This window comes from Aquarana catesbeiana, linkage group LG13 (assembly GCF_042186555.1).
Source record: "Aquarana catesbeiana isolate 2022-GZ linkage group LG13, ASM4218655v1, whole genome shotgun sequence".
Taxonomy (NCBI): domain Eukaryota; kingdom Metazoa; phylum Chordata; class Amphibia; order Anura; family Ranidae; genus Aquarana; species Aquarana catesbeiana.
Window position 1 is genome coordinate 47,172,712 of NC_133336.1, and position 18,905 is coordinate 47,191,616.

Below are 18,905 nucleotides of genomic sequence, written 5' to 3' on the forward strand. Positions count from 1 at the left end.
GTAGGATTGTAATTTCTAATCGTACGTTATTAATCATATCTCTGTTTCAACCATGTAATCTCACAATATGATCGATCGAAAAATAAGATTCTATTCACGATCAAAGTATCTCAGTACTGCCAATCTATGCAAAACAATCTATAATATTCCACCCTGGCTGATCAACTCAGTTTGATCAAATCTGATCTAAATCAAGTCTAAATTGACCAGAAGGGAAGTTTGGGCTATTTGATTGCTTGTGAATTCAATTGTTTTTGTCAAATCACACATCAAATGCATACAAAATTGGAGCGTGTATGGCCTCCATTAGACGAATGTGTAGTTTCATATAGCAAGTGACAAATTAAAGCAGAATTAATCTCTCCAATCCTTTACAGCCAAACAAGCTGCCATCTTAGCCTCTGTTTGATCTTCACATGGGATCAGTTATTACACCAGTCATTTATTGACAGTTTCCTTGAGCGCACAAGCAACCGTGACATTAATCAGTCACTGCATGCCTTGAAGGCAACTGTTTTGGAAAACAGTTAAATCCATGGTTTTAGTTCCACTTTAAAGCTGTCAGGCCCTGGTTGTAGTTTTGGTGTCCACCAGCAGGTGTCTCCCAATAACCAGCAGATCCCAGATATCAGTTTCCACCTGATGCTGGCTGCTGGGAGGGTATTTAGGTCCTTCCCTACTAGTGCCTCTCACTCCAGTGTTTTGCTGCTGCCAGATTCTGTATGCTATTGATCCTCATCTTGCTCCAGCCCTGTACCCTGCTGCCTTGTACCTGCTCCCCCTTGTTCCTGATTCCAGTTTTGGTTCCCACTTCTCATTTGCTCCCTGTACCTCCAGTTTTCTCCTGCTTTTCTATGCTCCCCATTTCGTATACAGTATATTGTATATAGCTAGTTAGGCTTTCTGTCAGTTAGGTATTCAGTCACTGGATTTTTGGTTCACTTACTGTATATTTTTGTTTGCTGTGTGATGGTGTTTGGATGGATTTCACTGTAAATAAGAGCCCTTTCACACTGTCAGCTGGCCCCATTAGCGGTAAAGCGCCGCTAGTTTTACCAGCGCTTTACCGTTGTTTTAGCGGAGCTTTCCGGATGCTATCGGGGTGCTTTTAACCCCCCGCTAGCTGTCAAAGAAAGGGTTAAATGCACCCAAAAAGTGCAGCTGTCAAAGTGTTTTGCTCCAAAGATGCTGTTTGCAGGACTTTTTTTAACGTCCTGCAAGCGCACCGCCCCAGTGTGAAAGCATTTTTCAAGCACTTTACAGGCGCTATTTTTAGCCCTTTAGTGCCTGAAAAAGGCCCCAGTGTGAAAGGGGTCTTAATCTCACTTAAAGCGGAACTAAACCCATTAATCTAATCATTTAAAAAAACAGAAACATTTCGGCAGGTAGCGGGAATGATAACTGTCACATTTGCTTGCGTTCTCAACCAAACTGTCTAACCATCAAACGGCTGGTGTCATAACTGATCACATGTGCAGTGCCATGGCAGTTAAAGATCAAACAGAGGCCAAGATGGGAGCTTCCTTGGCTGAAAATGATAGGAGGGTTTAGTTCCATCTTAAAGCATACACAGTCTGATCTCAGTCTCCTGAGTGCAGCCACACAGATCTTGGCCATCCCTGCTGCTGATTTCTGACAAAAGCCCAGCTTCAGCTAACACTTTTTCAACATTTAAAAAAAAAAATGGTTTTCCCCCATAAATAAAAGCGGACCATTGTAAGCACCGTCACAAGTGTTCTATGGTTTGTCCCAAGCCCTGTAAAGGTGGGTGCACATTGGGCTGTGGGCTGGAGCTCGGGAGGCTGGCCTGGAAGGATCCCACCACAGGAGGCAGTTGGAGGGACCCTACCCAGAGAGGCAGCAGAGAGAGAGCAAGAAAAGAGAGTGAGTAGATCAGCACGGTGCAGGGACTGACAAGGGGAGTGACTGCCAGCTGTAGCAGTGCTCTCTTGAAGACAGCAGTGTGCCAAGTTTTTATCAAACCTTGCCCTGGGGAATCTCCATTCCACTTTTCCAAATGAAAACCACATTCACTGTTATGCCGCGTACACACGAGCGGACTTTACGGCAGACTTTGCCCAGCGGACGGGATTTCGTCGGACAATTCGACCGTGTGTGGGCTCCAGCGGACTTTGTTTTCTCAAAAGTTGGACGGACTTAGATTGGAAACATGTTTCAAATCTTTCCGATGGACTCGAGTCCGGTCGAAAAGTCCGCTCGTCTGTATGCTAGTTCGACGGACAAAAAGCCACGCTAGGGCAGCTATTGGCTACTGGCTATGAACTTCCTTATTTTAGTCCGGTCGTACGTCATCACGTACGAATTCAACGGACTTTGGTTGATTGTGTGTAGGCAAGTCCGTTCATTCAGAAAGTCCGTCGTAAAGTCCGTAGAAAAGTCCGCTGGGCAAAGTCTGCCGTAAAGTCCGCTCGTGTGTACGCGGCATTAGAAATGCATTTGTTCGAGGAAAATTTTCTATCCTGCTCCTTCAGGTTTTCTTGTCACAGCTGTCAAACATGAACATCTATTTTAACCCTCTAACGATCATAGTTGAAAAAAATTATCTTAATTTTAAATTTTCAAATAAAAATCTACTAGTGTTTAGCAAGTGTTGCGTTATATGACCAAACATTTGTGGACACCTGACCATCACACATACTGTACATGTTAGATATTCTCTTTCAAAACCATGGGCATTATTATGAAGTTGGCCTCCCTATGTGGCTATAAGAGTCTCCACTCTTCTGGGAAGGCTTGCTACATGATGTTGAAGTGTGTCTGGGGGAATTTGTGTCCGTTCTTCCAAAAGAGCATTTGTGGGGTCAGGTAGTGATGCTGTATGAGAAGTTCTGGTTAGCAACTGGTGTTGAGGTGAACAACGTCAGCACTCAACCTCCTTGAACACCTTTGGATAAATTAGAACACCACCAGACCTCCTCCAATGTCAGTTCTCTACAAAATTTTGTGGAAAGCCTTCCGAGGAGACCGGAGGCTATTAAAGCAGCGGGGGGGGGGGGGGACAATTCCATACTAACATCCTTGGTTTTGCAATGGGAAGTTCAACAAGCTCATCTAGTGTTGGTGGTTTGTTGTCCTCTAACTTTGGCCATATAAAGTACGTTGGCATTATGTCAGATCAATTTCAATTGGCCATAATTCACAGTCAAGACACAAAATATTCATGGGTACCATAGATAACACTACACAGGTAACTTGAGAACTAAATACAATGACCCAGAGCCAAGAATTATTATATGGACGGGGGTGCATTATTCTGGCACCTTTGTGGCACCAGATTCTACGTGCGCCAACACCAGGGCCGCGACAAGAGGTGGATAGGAGGGGCGGCTGCCCTGGGCACAATGGTTTACTGGTGGCACCTACCTTCTATTGCAAGACTGACAGGAGTAGTGACAACGGCAGTGATTTTGACAAGCAAATGACTGTTGGGTGTAGGATCCCCTAAGCTTGCACATTAGGAGGGGGGCGCAGTTTGGAATTTTTGGATGATCTTGTCCCACAACTGGCCAACACTTGGGAAAATCTTATAAATGACGCACTTAACCATCACCCAATTTGTTGCAAAACTTTAGTCCCTCAAACCAAAAAAATAGAAGTACAAAGAGGCACCCTATCCTGGCAATATAGGGCTATATATATATATATATATATATATATATATATATATATACCACAATGGCACCATATGGCAGCCAATCATTTCTAAAATAACCCTCACTCACCTTGAGCAGCTTTAATTTGACCCCAAAAGGCAGAAAATGTTTTTTATTAAATGTACTCTATCTTGGCAATAGCATGGCACCTGTCTATAACTTGGCACCTGATAATAGGTCATAGAAGATGCAGTACAAATTTAACCTGTCTATACAACAGTGACACCTAATACCATCTCACAGTATCTACAGCCCGAAATTAATTCTTGCCCTCCTGGTGCGGGTTCCACCTTGACCCGGTGAAGCCAAGAACCAGAATATTCCTGGCTGTAAGCTGGCATTTGACAACCTCCCACAGCAGAGGCAACCCAAACTATCCCACATTATGTAGCTTCCACACTGACCCCAAAGCTAAGAAACCAATTATTCGGAGCACTATCCTTGCCTGGTGTTGAGTGACACCATGCTGGCTCCTGAGACCATCTCACAGCAGCTGCCATCCTGATGGTACCCTCTCACCCACACTGTGTACCCTGAAGCTAAGAAACCAGTTATTTAGAGTGGTCTTCTTTCCTACCAGTACCACCGAAGGACACTTGTCTATAAGCTGGCCCCGTGCTGGCACCAAAAAACATCTCACAGCAGCTGCTGCCCTAATTTTACCACCTTGTACATCTCCTACATCGACCCTGAAACCAAGAAACACATTTTTTACAATGGGATCATTCTGCAGTAGGGTGGCACCGCCACCTGACTATAGACTTGCACCTGATAACATCTCACTTCCATTGCATTTACCTTATTCTACAGTGGAATGGCACCTGTAGGTAAACTGGCACCTGATAACATCTCATAGTAGGTGTAGTCCTAACTATATACCCCTCACCCACCTTCTGCATCTTCCACAGTGACCCTGACACCAAGGAACCCACTACTACCTGGGGTACCCTTTCTACAGCAAGGTGGCAACTGACTATAAATGGGCACCGGATAACACCTCTCCCTCCATATGCCCTTTCTTCCTCTATATACATCCACACGATGACCCGGAAACCTAGAAACACATTATTCACAGCGGTACCCTTTCCCGCTATAGGGTGGCATTGGCACATCTATAATCTGGCATCAAGCTGGTACCTGATAACATCTCAAAACAGTTATAGTTCTAATGCTACCCCATCACCCACCTTCTTCATCTCCCACAGTGACCCTGACACCAAGGCACACACGGCTACCAGTGGCACTCTTCTGCAGTGACTATAAACCGGCACCCGATCACCCCTAAACCAAGAAACACATCACTCACAGCGGTACTCCTTCCTACCAGTGAAGGGCATCTGCCTATAAGTTGGCATGACATTGGTACCTGATAAGATCTCACACTAGGTGCAGTCCTCCTTCTTCCCTCACCCACCTTGTGCATCACCAACAATGACCCTGACACCAAGAAACACATTATTCCCACTGGTACCCTACAGGGTGGCACCTGACAAAAAAACTGGCACCAGATTACATCTAACCCCTGTGCACCCCATGCCCCCCCCCATCCCCTCAACCCACCTTGTGCATCTCCCACAATGACCATCAAACCAATTAAGACAATATTCTCACTGGAATTCATTCTGCAGTAGGTTGGCACCTAACTATACATTGGCATCAGATAACATCCTCCCCTCCATGTCCCCCTCCCCCACCTTCTTTATCCCCCACAATGACCCTGAAACCGATAAAGAGATTATTCCAATACAACCCTTTCCTGTGATTGAAGGCTACCTTTCTAGAAACTGGCACCAGATCACCTCCCCCATGCACACACCCTGTGCACCCCCCTTCCACTTTGTGCACCCTCCGCCCTGTGCAGTCTCCCCCTGCCCCCCCCCCCAGTTTTGAGCAACCCCTCCGCCTTCGAGTTGTGCAGCTTCCACATGCCCCCCCCCCCACCCACACACACCCTGTGCACCCCCCTTCCCTGTACAGCTTTCCCATCCATATTCACCTTGTACACCCTCCTTCCTGTGCAGCATCCCCCTGAACCCCCCCATTTTGTGCAACCCCTCCGCCCAGATTCCCCCCCATCTTGTGACGCTTTCCCCTGCACCCCCCTCACTTTGTGCAGCTTCCCCTTGCCCCCCCACCTTGTCCTCTTCTCCCCCCCAACACCCCCCCCCTTCCATGTACAGCTTTCCCATCAATATTCACCTTTTGCACCCCCCTTCCTGTGCAGCATTCCCCTGAACCCCCCCCCCATTTTGTGCAACCCCTTCGCCTTCACCTTGTGCAGCTCCGCCCCCCCATCTTGTTAAGCTTCCCCCTGCACCCCCTCACTTTGTGCACCACCCTCCCCCCCTCACCTTGTGCAGCTTCCCCATGCCCTCCTCCTTATCTTGTGCAGCTTCCCCTTGCCCGTCCACCTTGTCCTCTTCTCCTCCACCCCCCCCCCCACCTGGTACATCCCCTTCACCTTGTGCACATTCCCCCCACCTAGTCTTCCCCACCCCCTCTAATTTGTACACCTCCCTCCACTTCATGTCCCCCCCCTCCTCACCTTGTGCTCCCTTTCTTCCCACCCCCCCTTCTCACCTTGTACACCCTGTCCCCCCCTCCTCAGCTTATCCCCCCCATCCCCCTCCTTCACTTTATGCCCCCTCCTTATCTTTTGCGCCCCCCCTTTACCTTGTCCACCTACCCCCCCTTCTCACCTTGTAAACCCTCTCCCCATGTCCCCCCTTCCTCAGCTTGTGCACCCCCATCCCCCTCCTTCACCTTGTGCCCCCTTCCCCCCTTACTTTGTGCACCCCCCTTTACCTTGTCCACCTACTCCTCCCCCTCTCCTCACCTTGTCCCCGCCCACCTTGTGCAGCTTCCACATGCTCCCCAGTACAGTCCCCCTCCCCTTGACCCCCCTCCCCAGTACAGTCTCCCCCCCTCACCTTGTGCAGCTTCCACATGCCCCCCCAGTACCCCCCCCTTGCCCCCCCAGTACAGTCCTCCCCTCACCTTGTGCAGCTACCACATGCCCCCCCATACAGGCCCCCCTCATCTTGCACCCCCCCCCAGAGTACAGCCTTCCCCCCATCTTGTGCAGCTACCACATGCCCCCCCCCCCAGTACCCCCCCTTTTGACCCCCCTAGTACAGTTCCCCCCTTTCCTTGCCCTCCCCCTAAAGTACAGCTCCCCCCTCACCTTGCCCCCCCCCGCTCACCTTGTGTAGCTTCCACATGCCCCCCCTAGTACAGCCCCCCCCCCTCACCTTGTGCAGCTTCCACATGCCCCCCCCCCTCCCCAGTACAGTCTCCCCCCCCCCCTCACCTTGTGTAGCTTCCACATGGCCCCCCCCCCCTCCCAGTATCCCCCCCTTTAGCCCCCCCCCCCCCCGCTCACCTTGTGTAGCTTCCACATGCCCCCCCCTCCCAGTATCCCCCCCTTTAGCCCCCCCTCCCCCCCCCCGCTCACCTTGTGTAGCTTCCACATGCCCCCCCCCCCCCCCCAGAGTACAGTCCCCCCCTTTAGCCCCCCCCCCCCGCTCACCTTGTGTAGCTTCCACATGGCCCCCAGCGCCTTGACCTCATGGCTGTGGTGCCGGCCCTCCTCCAGACACTGGTAGCACACGGGGGTCTTGCACTGCACACAGTACATGGAGTGGTTCTCCAGCTCATGGTCGGTACAGGTGGAGATCTTCCTGGGGCTGAGTCTCCGGCTCACCCGGCCCTGTGCGGGGGGTAGTAGGCGGTGTTTGGCGAGCGGTCCCCGGGGCGGGTGACACCGGAGGCGGCAGGGCTCGCAGTAGAAGACGTCACATTGCTCACACATGACGGTCGCCTCCTTCGGGCTCTTCTCACACAGCTGACACCGGAGGGCGGCCGCCTTGCTCTGCTGGTATCTCTCGATCACTCCCTCCAGGACCCGGTTCTTGGTGAAGCCGCGGAGCCCCCGGTCATCCAGGAGGAGGGAGCGGTGACACTGCGGACAGGTCAGGCACTGGTGGCGGGGAGGAGGAGGGAGGAGGGCGCCGGAGGAATGGTGGTGAGGTTGGTGGGGGGCCGGCATGGTCGGGGGGAAGACCCGGACCCCGTTGGGGGATTTCTGGCACGGGGTGGTGGGCGCGCTGGCGAAGCCCCCGTACGAGCCGTAGCCGCTGTCCGCCTCGCTGTACAGACTCATCTTATCCAGGTCCAGGTAGTCATAGTCCGAGGACGACAGACCCGAGGCCCGCCGGCTCTGCGGAGACTCCGAGTCCGGGGTGTGGACCAGGATGTTCCGGGCACACGACAGGCACAGGCTGTGGGAGCAAGGGAGGAGGATGGGCTCCCGATAGAACGAGCCGCACACCGGGCATTTCAACTCTTCCTCCATCGCTTCCATAGAGACACACTGACAGTCACACACACACAGCGCCGCACTACTCTACACTGCGGCCACATGGGGCGGGGACTCACACACACACCCAGCATCTCATTGGCCGCACCGTACACAGCCTGGCTAATCATTGGTTAGACAAAGGAGGGGGCGGGGAGGGAGGAAGGATGCTCCCAGCATCAGCACCATGAGAACTTCCACCGGCTGTAGATCTTCACCGCTACACTGCATTGAACACTCCCCGCGCATCATTGGCCGCCCCGCAAACAGCCTGGGCAATCATTGGTTAGAGACAGTAGGGGGCGGGGAAAGAAGGATGCTCCCAGCATCAGCACCGGGAGAACCTCCACTGGCTGTAGATCCTCAGCACTACACTGCATCAGGGACATCGTACACACCCCCCGCACATCATTGGCCACCCCACAGATAGCCTGAGTGCTCATTGGCTAGAGACAGTTGGGGGGGGGTGCACTACCATAAGCACCAGGAGAACCTCCACCGGCTATGAATACTAAGCACTACAGTGAAGCCTCACTGTGCCCTTCATTGCAGCATCACTGTGCCCATCAAATGCAGACTCACTGTGCCCATCAACGCAGCCTCATTGTGCCCATCAATACAGACTCACTGTGCCCATCAAATACAGACTCACTGTGCCCATCAAATGCAGACTCACCTGTGCCCATCAACGCAGCCTCACCGTGCCCATCAATGCAGCCTCACTGTGCTCATCATTGCAGACTCAGTGCGCTCATCAATGCAGCCTCACCTGTGCCCATCAACATAGCCTCACTGTGCCCATAATCGCAGCATCACTGTGCCCATCAATGCAGACTCACTGTGCCCATCAATGCAGCCTCACTGTGCCCATCAATTCAGCCTCACTGTGCCCATCAAATGCAGACTCACTGTGCCCATCAACGCAGCCTCACTGTGCCCATCAACGTAGCATCACTGTGCTCATCATTGCAACCTCACTGTGCCCATCAAGGCAGGACTTTTTTACAGTGGCCACCTGCCAAACATTGCAGTAACATCACACCAGAACTTCTCCCAGCTGCCCGGATCGTGCGAGGAGCCTGTGGGACGCAGTAGAACTGCTAGGAATACATACTTACGACGAGCATTACTCCCACTTATATCTTGTAAGTGTTTTTAATCTTGTGCAATAAATGATACTGTTTTATTACTACACTTAGAGGCGCCCCCCCCCCCCTTGTTTCTTTTATAGGTTTTGCAGAGTTGCTGGACACACTCTGAGGATGGCTGCCTCTTTTGAAATCACCCCCTTACTGTGGGTCAACCTGGTTTTTACCTAATGACTGAAATGTACATTATTACAAACTAAGGGCATTGCCTCCTGAAGTGCCAGATACCCAATTTACCTCCACTTGAACATTGCAGTGAGGTACTCAAGAGGAGGAGGAAGGAGGGAGGAAGGGAAGGACTCTGCACCTGAGCCTTCCAGGATCAGCCCTGGGTGACGCTGCAGGCACAGCGCAAAGTGGTCCTAGTGTAAGCAGCCTACCGGGCCCTGTTGCTAACGGGAACAGCATTCCTTCTGTGCAAAAAGTACAGGAACACCATTCCCATGTGTTCCCGCAGGACTTGAGCCCTGATTGGCCGCACCACCAACAGTCTGGGTGCTCACTGGTTAGAGACAGTAGGGGGCAGGCGAGGAAGGATGCTCCCAACATCAGAACCAGAAGAACTTCAGCTAGCTATAGATCCTTACTGCTACACTGCAGACATTGGGTCAGGGCATCAGACACACCCAGCATATCATTGGCCGCACAGGGTGTGCCAGGTGTGCCTGGGCACATGCTAAACACCCAAATGTGGCCCCATTCCCCCTGCTGCCTGGGTCCCTATTTACTGGCCCTTTCCTTTTGTGAACAAACACAGTGAATGATCAGTATAAATTACTCACTGTGTTCATAAATACTGCAACTGAAGCATAGTAAACTGTGCTATATGCACACACACACACATGGATGTGTGTTTGAGCTTTGGGGTTCACACCCTAATGCAATAGGCTGCACACAGCTAGCCAGCCGCAGCCTGGGTGCTCATTGATTAGCATCAGTAAGGGGCGGGGGGAGGAAGGATGCTCCCAGCATCAATACCAGGAGAACCTCCACTGGCTGTGGATCCTCAGCACTACACTGAAGGCACATGGGGTGGGGCACCAGACACACACTGAACATCATTGGCCGCCCCACAGGCAGCCTGGGTGCTCATTGGCTAGAGACAGTAGGGAGGAGGAAGGATTCTCCCAGGATCGGCACCAGGAGGATCTCCACTGGCTGGAGATCCTCATGGCTTCACTGCGGGCACAGCGGGTGGGGACACTGACAGATCCCATACTTTATTGACTGCCCCATAGACAGAATGGGCAATCATTGATAAGAGACAAAGGGGGGCAGGGGAGGAAAGATGCTCCCAGCATTAGCATCAGGAGAACCTCCACTGGCTGCAGATCCTCAGCACTACACTGAAGGCACAAGGGCGGGGAACCGGACACACCCCGCACGTCATTGGCCACCCCAGAGCTTGGGCAATCATTGGTTAGAGACAGTAGGGGGCGGGGGGAGGAAGGATTCTCCCAGCATCAGCACCAGGAAAATCACCAGCTATAGATCCTCAGCACTACACTGAATGCACACAGGATGGGACACCGGACACACCCCGCACGTCATTGGCCACCCCAGAGCTTGGGCAATCATTGGTTAGAGACAGTAGGGGGCGGGGGGAGGAAGGATTCTCCCAGCATCAGCACCAGGAAAATCACCAGCTATAGATCCTCAGCACTACACTGAATGCACACAGGATGGGACACCGGACACACCCCTGCACATCATTGGCCACCCGCAGGCAGCCTGGGTGCTCATTGGCTAGAGACAGTAGGGGCGGGGGGGAGGAAGGATGCTCTCAGCATCAGCACCAGTAGAACCTACACTGGCTATAGATCCTCATTGCTACAATGCCAGCATGGGGATGGGGCACCGGACACATCCCCACACATCATTGGGCACCCGGCAGACAGCCTGGGCAATCATTGGTTAGAGACAGTAGGGGGCGGGGGAGGAAGGATTCTCCCAGCATCAGGAGAACCTCCACTGGCTGTAAATCCTTAGAATTACACTGCAGGCATGCAGGGCGGGGCCCAGAATATCATTGGCTGCATAGGCGTGCTCCTATGTCATTTACTGGCCCCTTCCTTTTGTGAATGAACACAGTGAGTGATCAGTATTGAGCACTCACTGTGTTCATACATAACTGAAGCTTAGTAAACTGTGTTATATATACATACACACACAAATGTGTGTTTGAGCTACAATGCAGGCACAGAGGGCGTGGCACCGGACACACCCAGCACATCATTGGCCATCCCAGAGACAGCCTGTACACTTATTGGTCAAAGAAAAAGGGAGCAGAGGGATGAAGGATGCTCCCAGCATCAGCACCAGGAGAGAATCCAATGTCTGTAGATCCTTAGCACTACATTGCAGGCACTGAGGGCAGTGACACCGACACACCCTGTATTTCATTGGCTACCCAATACATGGACAGGGTGCTCATTGGTCAGAGACAAAGGGGGCAGGGGAAGGATCAGCGGCTATGGAATCCCAATCCTCGCTCCCTTACTGGAACAGTAGCTACAGATCCTCACCCACACATGTGCATTACAAATTATATGATTTCTAACACCCTGGAAACACATTAACCTTAAAAATTTCATTCGTTTGACAACAAATTTCCAATCTTTTCCTTCAGTTTTTCAGCTCTGCAAAGTCAAAAACATTTGTCACTTTCCACCCAATAATTGGTTGAAAAACGAACGCTAGAATATCATTGTCTAACAATTTTTTATCCAGTGTATGCCTATCTTTGCCGGAACACAGGCAGCCTGGGAGAGGGGAAGGCGGAGTGATATCATCTGCACTCCGCCTCTCCCTGCAGACCGGATGCTGGTTTGGGCGCCAGTCGCAGCTCAGCCATGTGGAGGAACTGCACTGTGTGTGTAGCCAGCCTGCCTGCCTGACTGCTCAATGTGGACTAGAGACAAATTATTAGAGATCACATTTTTGGTAAATTGATTGGCAATGTTGCTGGATGTGGGCCTGTGCTGTGACTGTTTTTTGGATTGGGCTGTGACTGTCTCTTTGTTGGACTGGTCTGTCCCTTTGCTGGATAAGGATGTTTCTTTGCTGGATTGGGCTGTCTCTATCCTAGATTGGTGTGTCTCTTTGCTGAATATATGGGGATGTCTCTCTGCTGGATGGGGTTGTCTCTTTGCTGGATTGGGATGTCTCCTTGCTGAATATATGGGGATGTCTCTTTGTTGGATGGGGCTGTCTCTATGCTGGATTGGGATGTCTCTTTGCTGAATATATGGGGATGTCTTTTTGCCTGATGGAGGCATCTCTTTGCTGGATTGGGCTGTCTCTTTGCTATATAGGGATGTCTTTTTGCTGAAATAATGGGGATATCTCTTTTCTGGGTTGGGGCAGTGGTGTATTTAGGTTTTGTGCTGCCCTAGGCCTGAGTAAACTTGTGCACCCCTAAGGTCAGGGGCTTGTCAGCCTAGGCCAAGACACAGCACTGGATGGGGTTGTCTCTTTGCTGGATTGGGCTGTCTCTTTGCTATATGGGGATGTCTGCTTGCTGAATTGGGCTGTCTCTTTGCTGGATTGGGATGCCTCTGCTGAATATATAGGGATGACGGATTTGGTGGGACGGCCAGGGGGTGGGCCCCGGGGAATGTTGGTGGTCAGACCTGGGAGGGGGGCGGCGCAGGCTTAAAGCTGTGTAAGGGCCCCAACATTTCTGATGGCTGCCCTGCTCACCAGACATCCCTGACTTTCCTAAAAAAAGATCAGCGTGTTGTGCTTTAATATAAGTAGCAGATAGCTACATAACTCCCGGTTCTGCAGCTCCAAACTTATTCATCCAATATGGCTCCCAAGATGGCATGCAAAAAAGCCAGAGGCACCAATAGCGTAAGCCATAAAACTATTCCTTTTATTTAAAATGAGAAAACTACTCACAAAAGTAAAAGATTATGAATGAATCAATACATCACGTCCAAAAAATACATGCTAATGCCAGAGGACCTCTGTCCAGAATATTAGTCTCCTCCCAACATCCGTCACGTCACTTCCGGTACGTCACTTCCAGTGAAGCCGCTAACCCAGATCTCGCTCCCAACGATCTAAGCAGTCTGTTGACCACACTATTCCAGATATTACCTTGTAAAAGTAGCAGTGACATCATCACTGTGCTGTATATAGCCTGTGCAAAGAGCAGAGTTTTGGGAGGAGCCTGGCAGGCACTACCCAGGAAAGTCAAAGTGTCACGCTGGAATACTGCACAGAGCTGGAAGAAATACACAAAGTACACCAAGATTGTACCTAGGCAGCATTTGTTTAGCTTTAAAGTAATCTTAAACCCCAGTTTTTTTGTTTTGTTTTTTTTTAGCTTAAAGCCTTATTAAACCCAAAAATGAACCTAGTGCAGATACTAATAGCTACTGTAAATGTGGTGGCTGAATTAATTTTTTGGACTTTTTTCCTTCATTTTCACCTGGTGATCTGGCAGTAACACACCTCCTTTATTAGAGCGCCCCCACTCTGGATGAAGGAGCACAGGGGACACCTTTGGACAGCAGCATTGTCCATCTGGGGGGGGAAGGGAGTGTTAGATGTACCAGAGAATTTAGATGGACTTGACTAACAAATTAAAGCTCAATCTTTATAAGCAGTTACAACAACCGCTTTTTTTCTTCCATTGTGGGATAAAAGTTTTACATAACTAAATAAAAGCTGATCTTTGTAAGCACCCCTGCCAGTAATAAATGGATTGTCTCAACAATCTAACTGCTGCTTTTGCCAGGCAGCTTGTTCTATTAAAGGAAGTTGAAAAATAACAAGACTTAAAGCGGAACTTTACCCATAAGAACGTGATAAAAGTAATGTTCCTTATCAAGGAACATACATTCCACATTTATAAATTATACTACCAAAAATAGTGTGTGCTGTAAATTGCCTCCAGCATTGCTCCTGTTTCTTCTTGCTGGAGGCTGCCATTTCTCTGAAGCCCAGAGAAAACAGCAGTAAATCATAAAGCAGAACTAAACTCATCGATTTAACAGTTTCAAAAAACAGTTACATTCCTGGAATGCCCAGATTGCTAACTGTCACATTTGATTGTGTCCTCAACTAAACTGTCATACCATCAAATGGCTGGTGTCATAACGGATCACATGTGCAGCACCGTGGCAGCAGATCAAAAAGAAGCAGCTTCCTTGGCTGTAAAGGATAGGAAGGTTTAATTCCGCTTTAACCACTTCATCTCCGGAAAGTTTTACCCCCTTCCTGACAAGGCCATTTTTTTGCTATATGGCACTGCATTGCTTTGACTGACAATTACACTGTCGTGTGACGTTGTACCCAAATAAAATTGACGTCCTTTTTTTCCCCACAAATAGAGCTTTCTTTTGGTGGTATTTGATCACCTCTGCGTTTTTTTTTTTTTTTTTTGCTCTATAAACAAAAAAAGGCCGACAATTTTGAAAAAAAAACAATATTTTTTATTTTCTGCTATAAAACACATCCAATAAAAAATGTATAAAATCAAATTTCTTCTTTTGTATTCTGCTACATATTTTGGGTAAAAAAAAATCCCAAAAAGCGTTTATTGATTGGTTTTCGCAAAAGTTATAGAGTCTACAAACTATGGGATAGATTTATGGACTTTTTTTAAAAATTGCTTTTACTAGTAAAGGCAGCGATCAGCGATTTTTCAGCAGGACTGCAACATTGCGGTGGACAAATCTGACACTAAGTGACACTTTTTGGGGAGCAGTGACACCAATACAGTGATCTGTGCTAAAAAAAAAAAAAAAATGCACTGACACTGTGTAAATGACACTGGCAGGGAAGGGGTTAACATCACGGGCGATCAGGGGTTAAGTGTGCTCCTAGGGCAGTGATGGCGAACCTTGGCACCCCAGAACTACATTTCCCATGATGCTCCACTACACTGCAGAGTACATGAGCATCATGGGAAATGTAGTTCCAAAGCATCTGGGGTGCCAAGGTGACATCTTCACATGATTGCCTTATTGGGGTCATATCACAGATTCCTTAATAATTGTGAGATCAAGTTAGTTATTATCAGAAGAGTATGTAACAGATCATAATGCTGATCAATTGAGAGCAGTTGGTTCTGATTGATCATGTATCCCTATGACTGAACTATAATATTTTCAGTTATACAATTAGTATTTTCAGATGTATGCTTGTTGGAGAGCTGATTGTAATATAGATCAATAAAGCGATCAGTTTTAATTATTGGTTTATTCATCTATGACTGATCCATCCCATATTCAGTCAATATTTTTGGATGATTGCACAGTGTGGAGCAACACATCTTTTGATACCTTGATCGATCACAAATTGCTATATGTATGGCCACCTTTGGGTTCAGCATTTCGCACAAACTTTTACTTGAAGATGGATCGACACCACAAAAGGATTGCTTTGCTCAAATTTGGCTGGATTTCTGCCAGGACTGGCCAATTTTTCAATGTTCAATTATTGATTGATTATTAATCAAACTGCACTCAATTAATTGATCAAGGCAAACTTGTAATCAATTTATATAAAAATGTGAATGGCCAGCAATGTTTTGCTGGTGCAGGTTAGAAGATTTTCTACATAAGTAAAAAACACTACGGTCAAAAGTAGAAAAACATTCATTCATTTTAATCTCTTACCACTCTAGCAGTTGTGGTCTGATGGATGATATTAATGAGCTCCTGTTGATAAATATTTTATAGACTGAAGTCTGGACTTAAGTTCTTTCCTCATTTTTTGATGCTTCAGCCAAGCCATGCTATGTTGCAGACCTTCGACCCTACATGGGCAGGAGGGAAGGAACCACTAAGGAGCCAGCCTGTTTATTGGTCAGCCATCTGTCATTCAAGTATAGAGGCATAGAAAGCTCAGCAGCCTCCAGTTTTTAGGAGCCACTATGATTGAATATTTTGGGGACTGAACAGTTTTTGTAGGAATTTAGTTCTTCTACCATTTCTTCCTATGGGGCAACACTGCAGACCAGCAACCCCATAGGGACAGGTGGGAAGCATCCGCTAAGGAGCCAGCCTGATCATTGGTAAACCATCTGCCATTTAAGTATAGAGGTGAAGACAGAGGAAGCCCAGCAGCCTCAAGTTTTAAGGAGCCCCCATGATTGAATATTTTGGGGATTGAACATTTTTTGTTGGAGTTTAGTTCAGTGGGAAGCATCCGCTAAGGAGCCAGCCTGTTCATTGGTCAACCATCTGTCATGCAAGTATAGAGATGAAGACAGAGGAAGCTCAGCAGCCTCCAGTTTTTAGGAGCCCCTTTGACTGAATATTTTTGGGCACTAAATAGTTTTTGTAGGATATGAGACCTTTTCCCATTTCTTCATAAGAGGCAACACTGCAGACCAACAACCCTATAGGGACAGGAGGGAAACATCAGCTAAGGAGCCAGTCTGTTTATTGGTCAACCATCTGTCATTCAAGTATAGAGGTGAAGACAGAGGAAGCTCAGAAATCTCCAGTTTTTAGGGGCCCCTATGATTGTCGTTCAAGTATAGAGGTGAATAACTTATTTTGAAGGAAATTAGTTCTTCCCCCATTTCTTATTATGGTACACAATAAGAATGTTAGGGCAAATGAACTTTATGTCGTGCCTCAAGGATCCAATACACAACTTTATATAAAAACAACAATTCTTTTATTTAATCGCACAACATAAAAACAATAATAAAAGCAGCCCGTATGGCTTGAGAAGTAATTCTCAAGTCCTTGGTAACCTGGACATTAAATAAGAAGCACGAGGTTACATAAACCTTTCACATGTCATGAGAGTAAGGTATCCACAAGAAGGAGCTTATATATATATCTCAACGCATTTCACGGGAATTAAACCACTTCATCAGGAAAGAGAGAAAACAAGGTGTATCAATCACAGTTGCTGACGATGGTCAAAGATGAACCTCTGTGACCACATATATACTTGTGCCATTAGACACCCTGGGGGTGGACAAGGGGGTACCCATGAGGAAGAAAAGCTGATGACGGAAGTCCTCTGTTACATACTCTTCTGATAATAACTAACTTGATCTCACAACTATTAAGGAATCTGTGATATGACCCCAATAATGAAATCATGTGAAGATGTCACCTTGCAGCTGAAGGATCTCCCACTACATAGTACAGCGTCTACAATTTTTTTCGATGGGTCAAGGCTGCAGACCAGCAACGTTATAGGGACAGGAGGGAAGAAACTGCTAAGGAGCTAGCCTGTACATTGGTCAGCCATCTGTCATTCAAGTATAGAGGTGAAGATATATAGGAAGCTCAGCAGCCCCCAGTTTTTAGGAGCCGAACAGTTTTTGTAGGAAATGAGTTCTTCGACCATTTCTTCCTATGGGGCAACGCTGCAATCCAGCAACCTTATAGGGACAGGGGGGAAGCATCTACTAAGGAGCCAGCCTCTTCATTGGTCAGTCATCATCCAATCTGGTAAAGAGGTGGAGAGAGAGGAAGCCTCCAGGAAGACCCTATAAGTGAATAATTTGGGAATTCATGTTTTTTTGGAGTTAAAGAGTTCCACTACCATATCTCCGTATGGGGCAATGCTGCAGACCAGCGGCCCTGGAGTGAGGAACATCACCACTGGTTTGGGCATCTATTAATAAACTTGACCATCCATTTGTAAGTGCAATGATGGTACAATGGAGAAGAGGATAAAGGAGGCTCAGCAGCCTCAGGATCAAGGACTATTGGCAACATCAGCCAGTGACCACCAAGAGACCAGTAGTTACTCAATCTTTAAGAGGACAAAAAAGAACGGTTATCAACTACATATGTATGAGATCGATAACTAGTTTTAATCAGAAAATATTTCTGTTTATTTTCAATCCTTTATATTGTTTTTTTTTCTTTTGTCAGTTTCCTTACTTACCATCCTACCTTACTTATACTGCGTTTGTTCACCATTTTCATTCATTTATGGAACTTCGGGTCAATTTTTTTACATATTTATACGTTTACACATCGGGGGTTCCTCCTGCTTTAATAGTGGGCCTCTTTTTTAATAAATTTTACATATTAATGTAATTTATGTATTTGTCCATGTAATAAAGTTGGTTTATTTTATTGTCTGGGAAGTTTATGGGGTACCGATAAAGTTCCTATTTGTCCACAATTTTCTTTATTGAGTCTTCTTCTGGGATGTGGTACCCCAGTACAGGTTTACATTCTGGCACTATGTCCAATACTTTACATCATAAGAATTATAGTATTTTTCAGGCACTCATTTTAACCTTTTCACCTTTTCACTACCAGAGTCATTTTTGCATTTTTTGCACACATGTTTAAAAAATCATTTTAGCCTGAAGGGTAAAACCCCCCAAAACAGTATATAACAATATATACTTTCTGAAAGCAAACACCCTACAGAATAAAATAGTGGTAGTTTCAATTTTTTCTGTTACATAATATTATTTCCCTATGTGATTCATTTTTTGGTGGCATGTTCTCTTTATTGAGACATCAGGTGTATAAAAGACCCCGGATGTCTCACCTGCCTTCCAATGGAATTAATAGAGTGCAGATCACACATTGGTTTCTTCCCCAGTCATACTGGCTGTAGAAAGTGACACTAAGACCTGGAAGTGATGTTTTGCATGTTGCTTCTGGGTCTTCAGCAGTAGGGGGAGATCAGCGAGTTGATGCTCGCTAATCTCCCTCCCTTCTATCGGAAGGGGCACTGGCCATACTGTTCAGTGTCTGCCAATGGGATTACAAAGCCTGG

The 18,905-nt window shown here is 47.7% G+C and overlaps 1 protein-coding gene across 11 annotated transcripts in view; it reads right to left on the reverse strand.

Annotated features, from left to right (window-relative positions):
- TRIM9 (tripartite motif containing 9) overlaps positions 1-8,112 on the reverse strand; it is a 141,992-nt gene extending 133,880 nt beyond the window's left edge. For 5 of the 11 annotated variants that reach the window (XM_073609991.1, XM_073609992.1, XM_073609996.1 and 2 more), the window contains exon 1: positions 7,204-8,111. In XM_073609991.1, coding sequence (XP_073466092.1) covers positions 7,204-8,037 — 834 coding nt within the window. In that variant the 5' untranslated portion in view covers positions 8,038-8,111. Of the gene's footprint in view, positions 1-7,203 lie in introns of all 11 variants that reach the window. The other 6 variants (XM_073609998.1, XM_073609999.1, XM_073609990.1 and 3 more) reach the window with 5 other exon arrangements.
- Between the last annotated feature and the right edge of the window lie 10,793 nt (positions 8,113-18,905).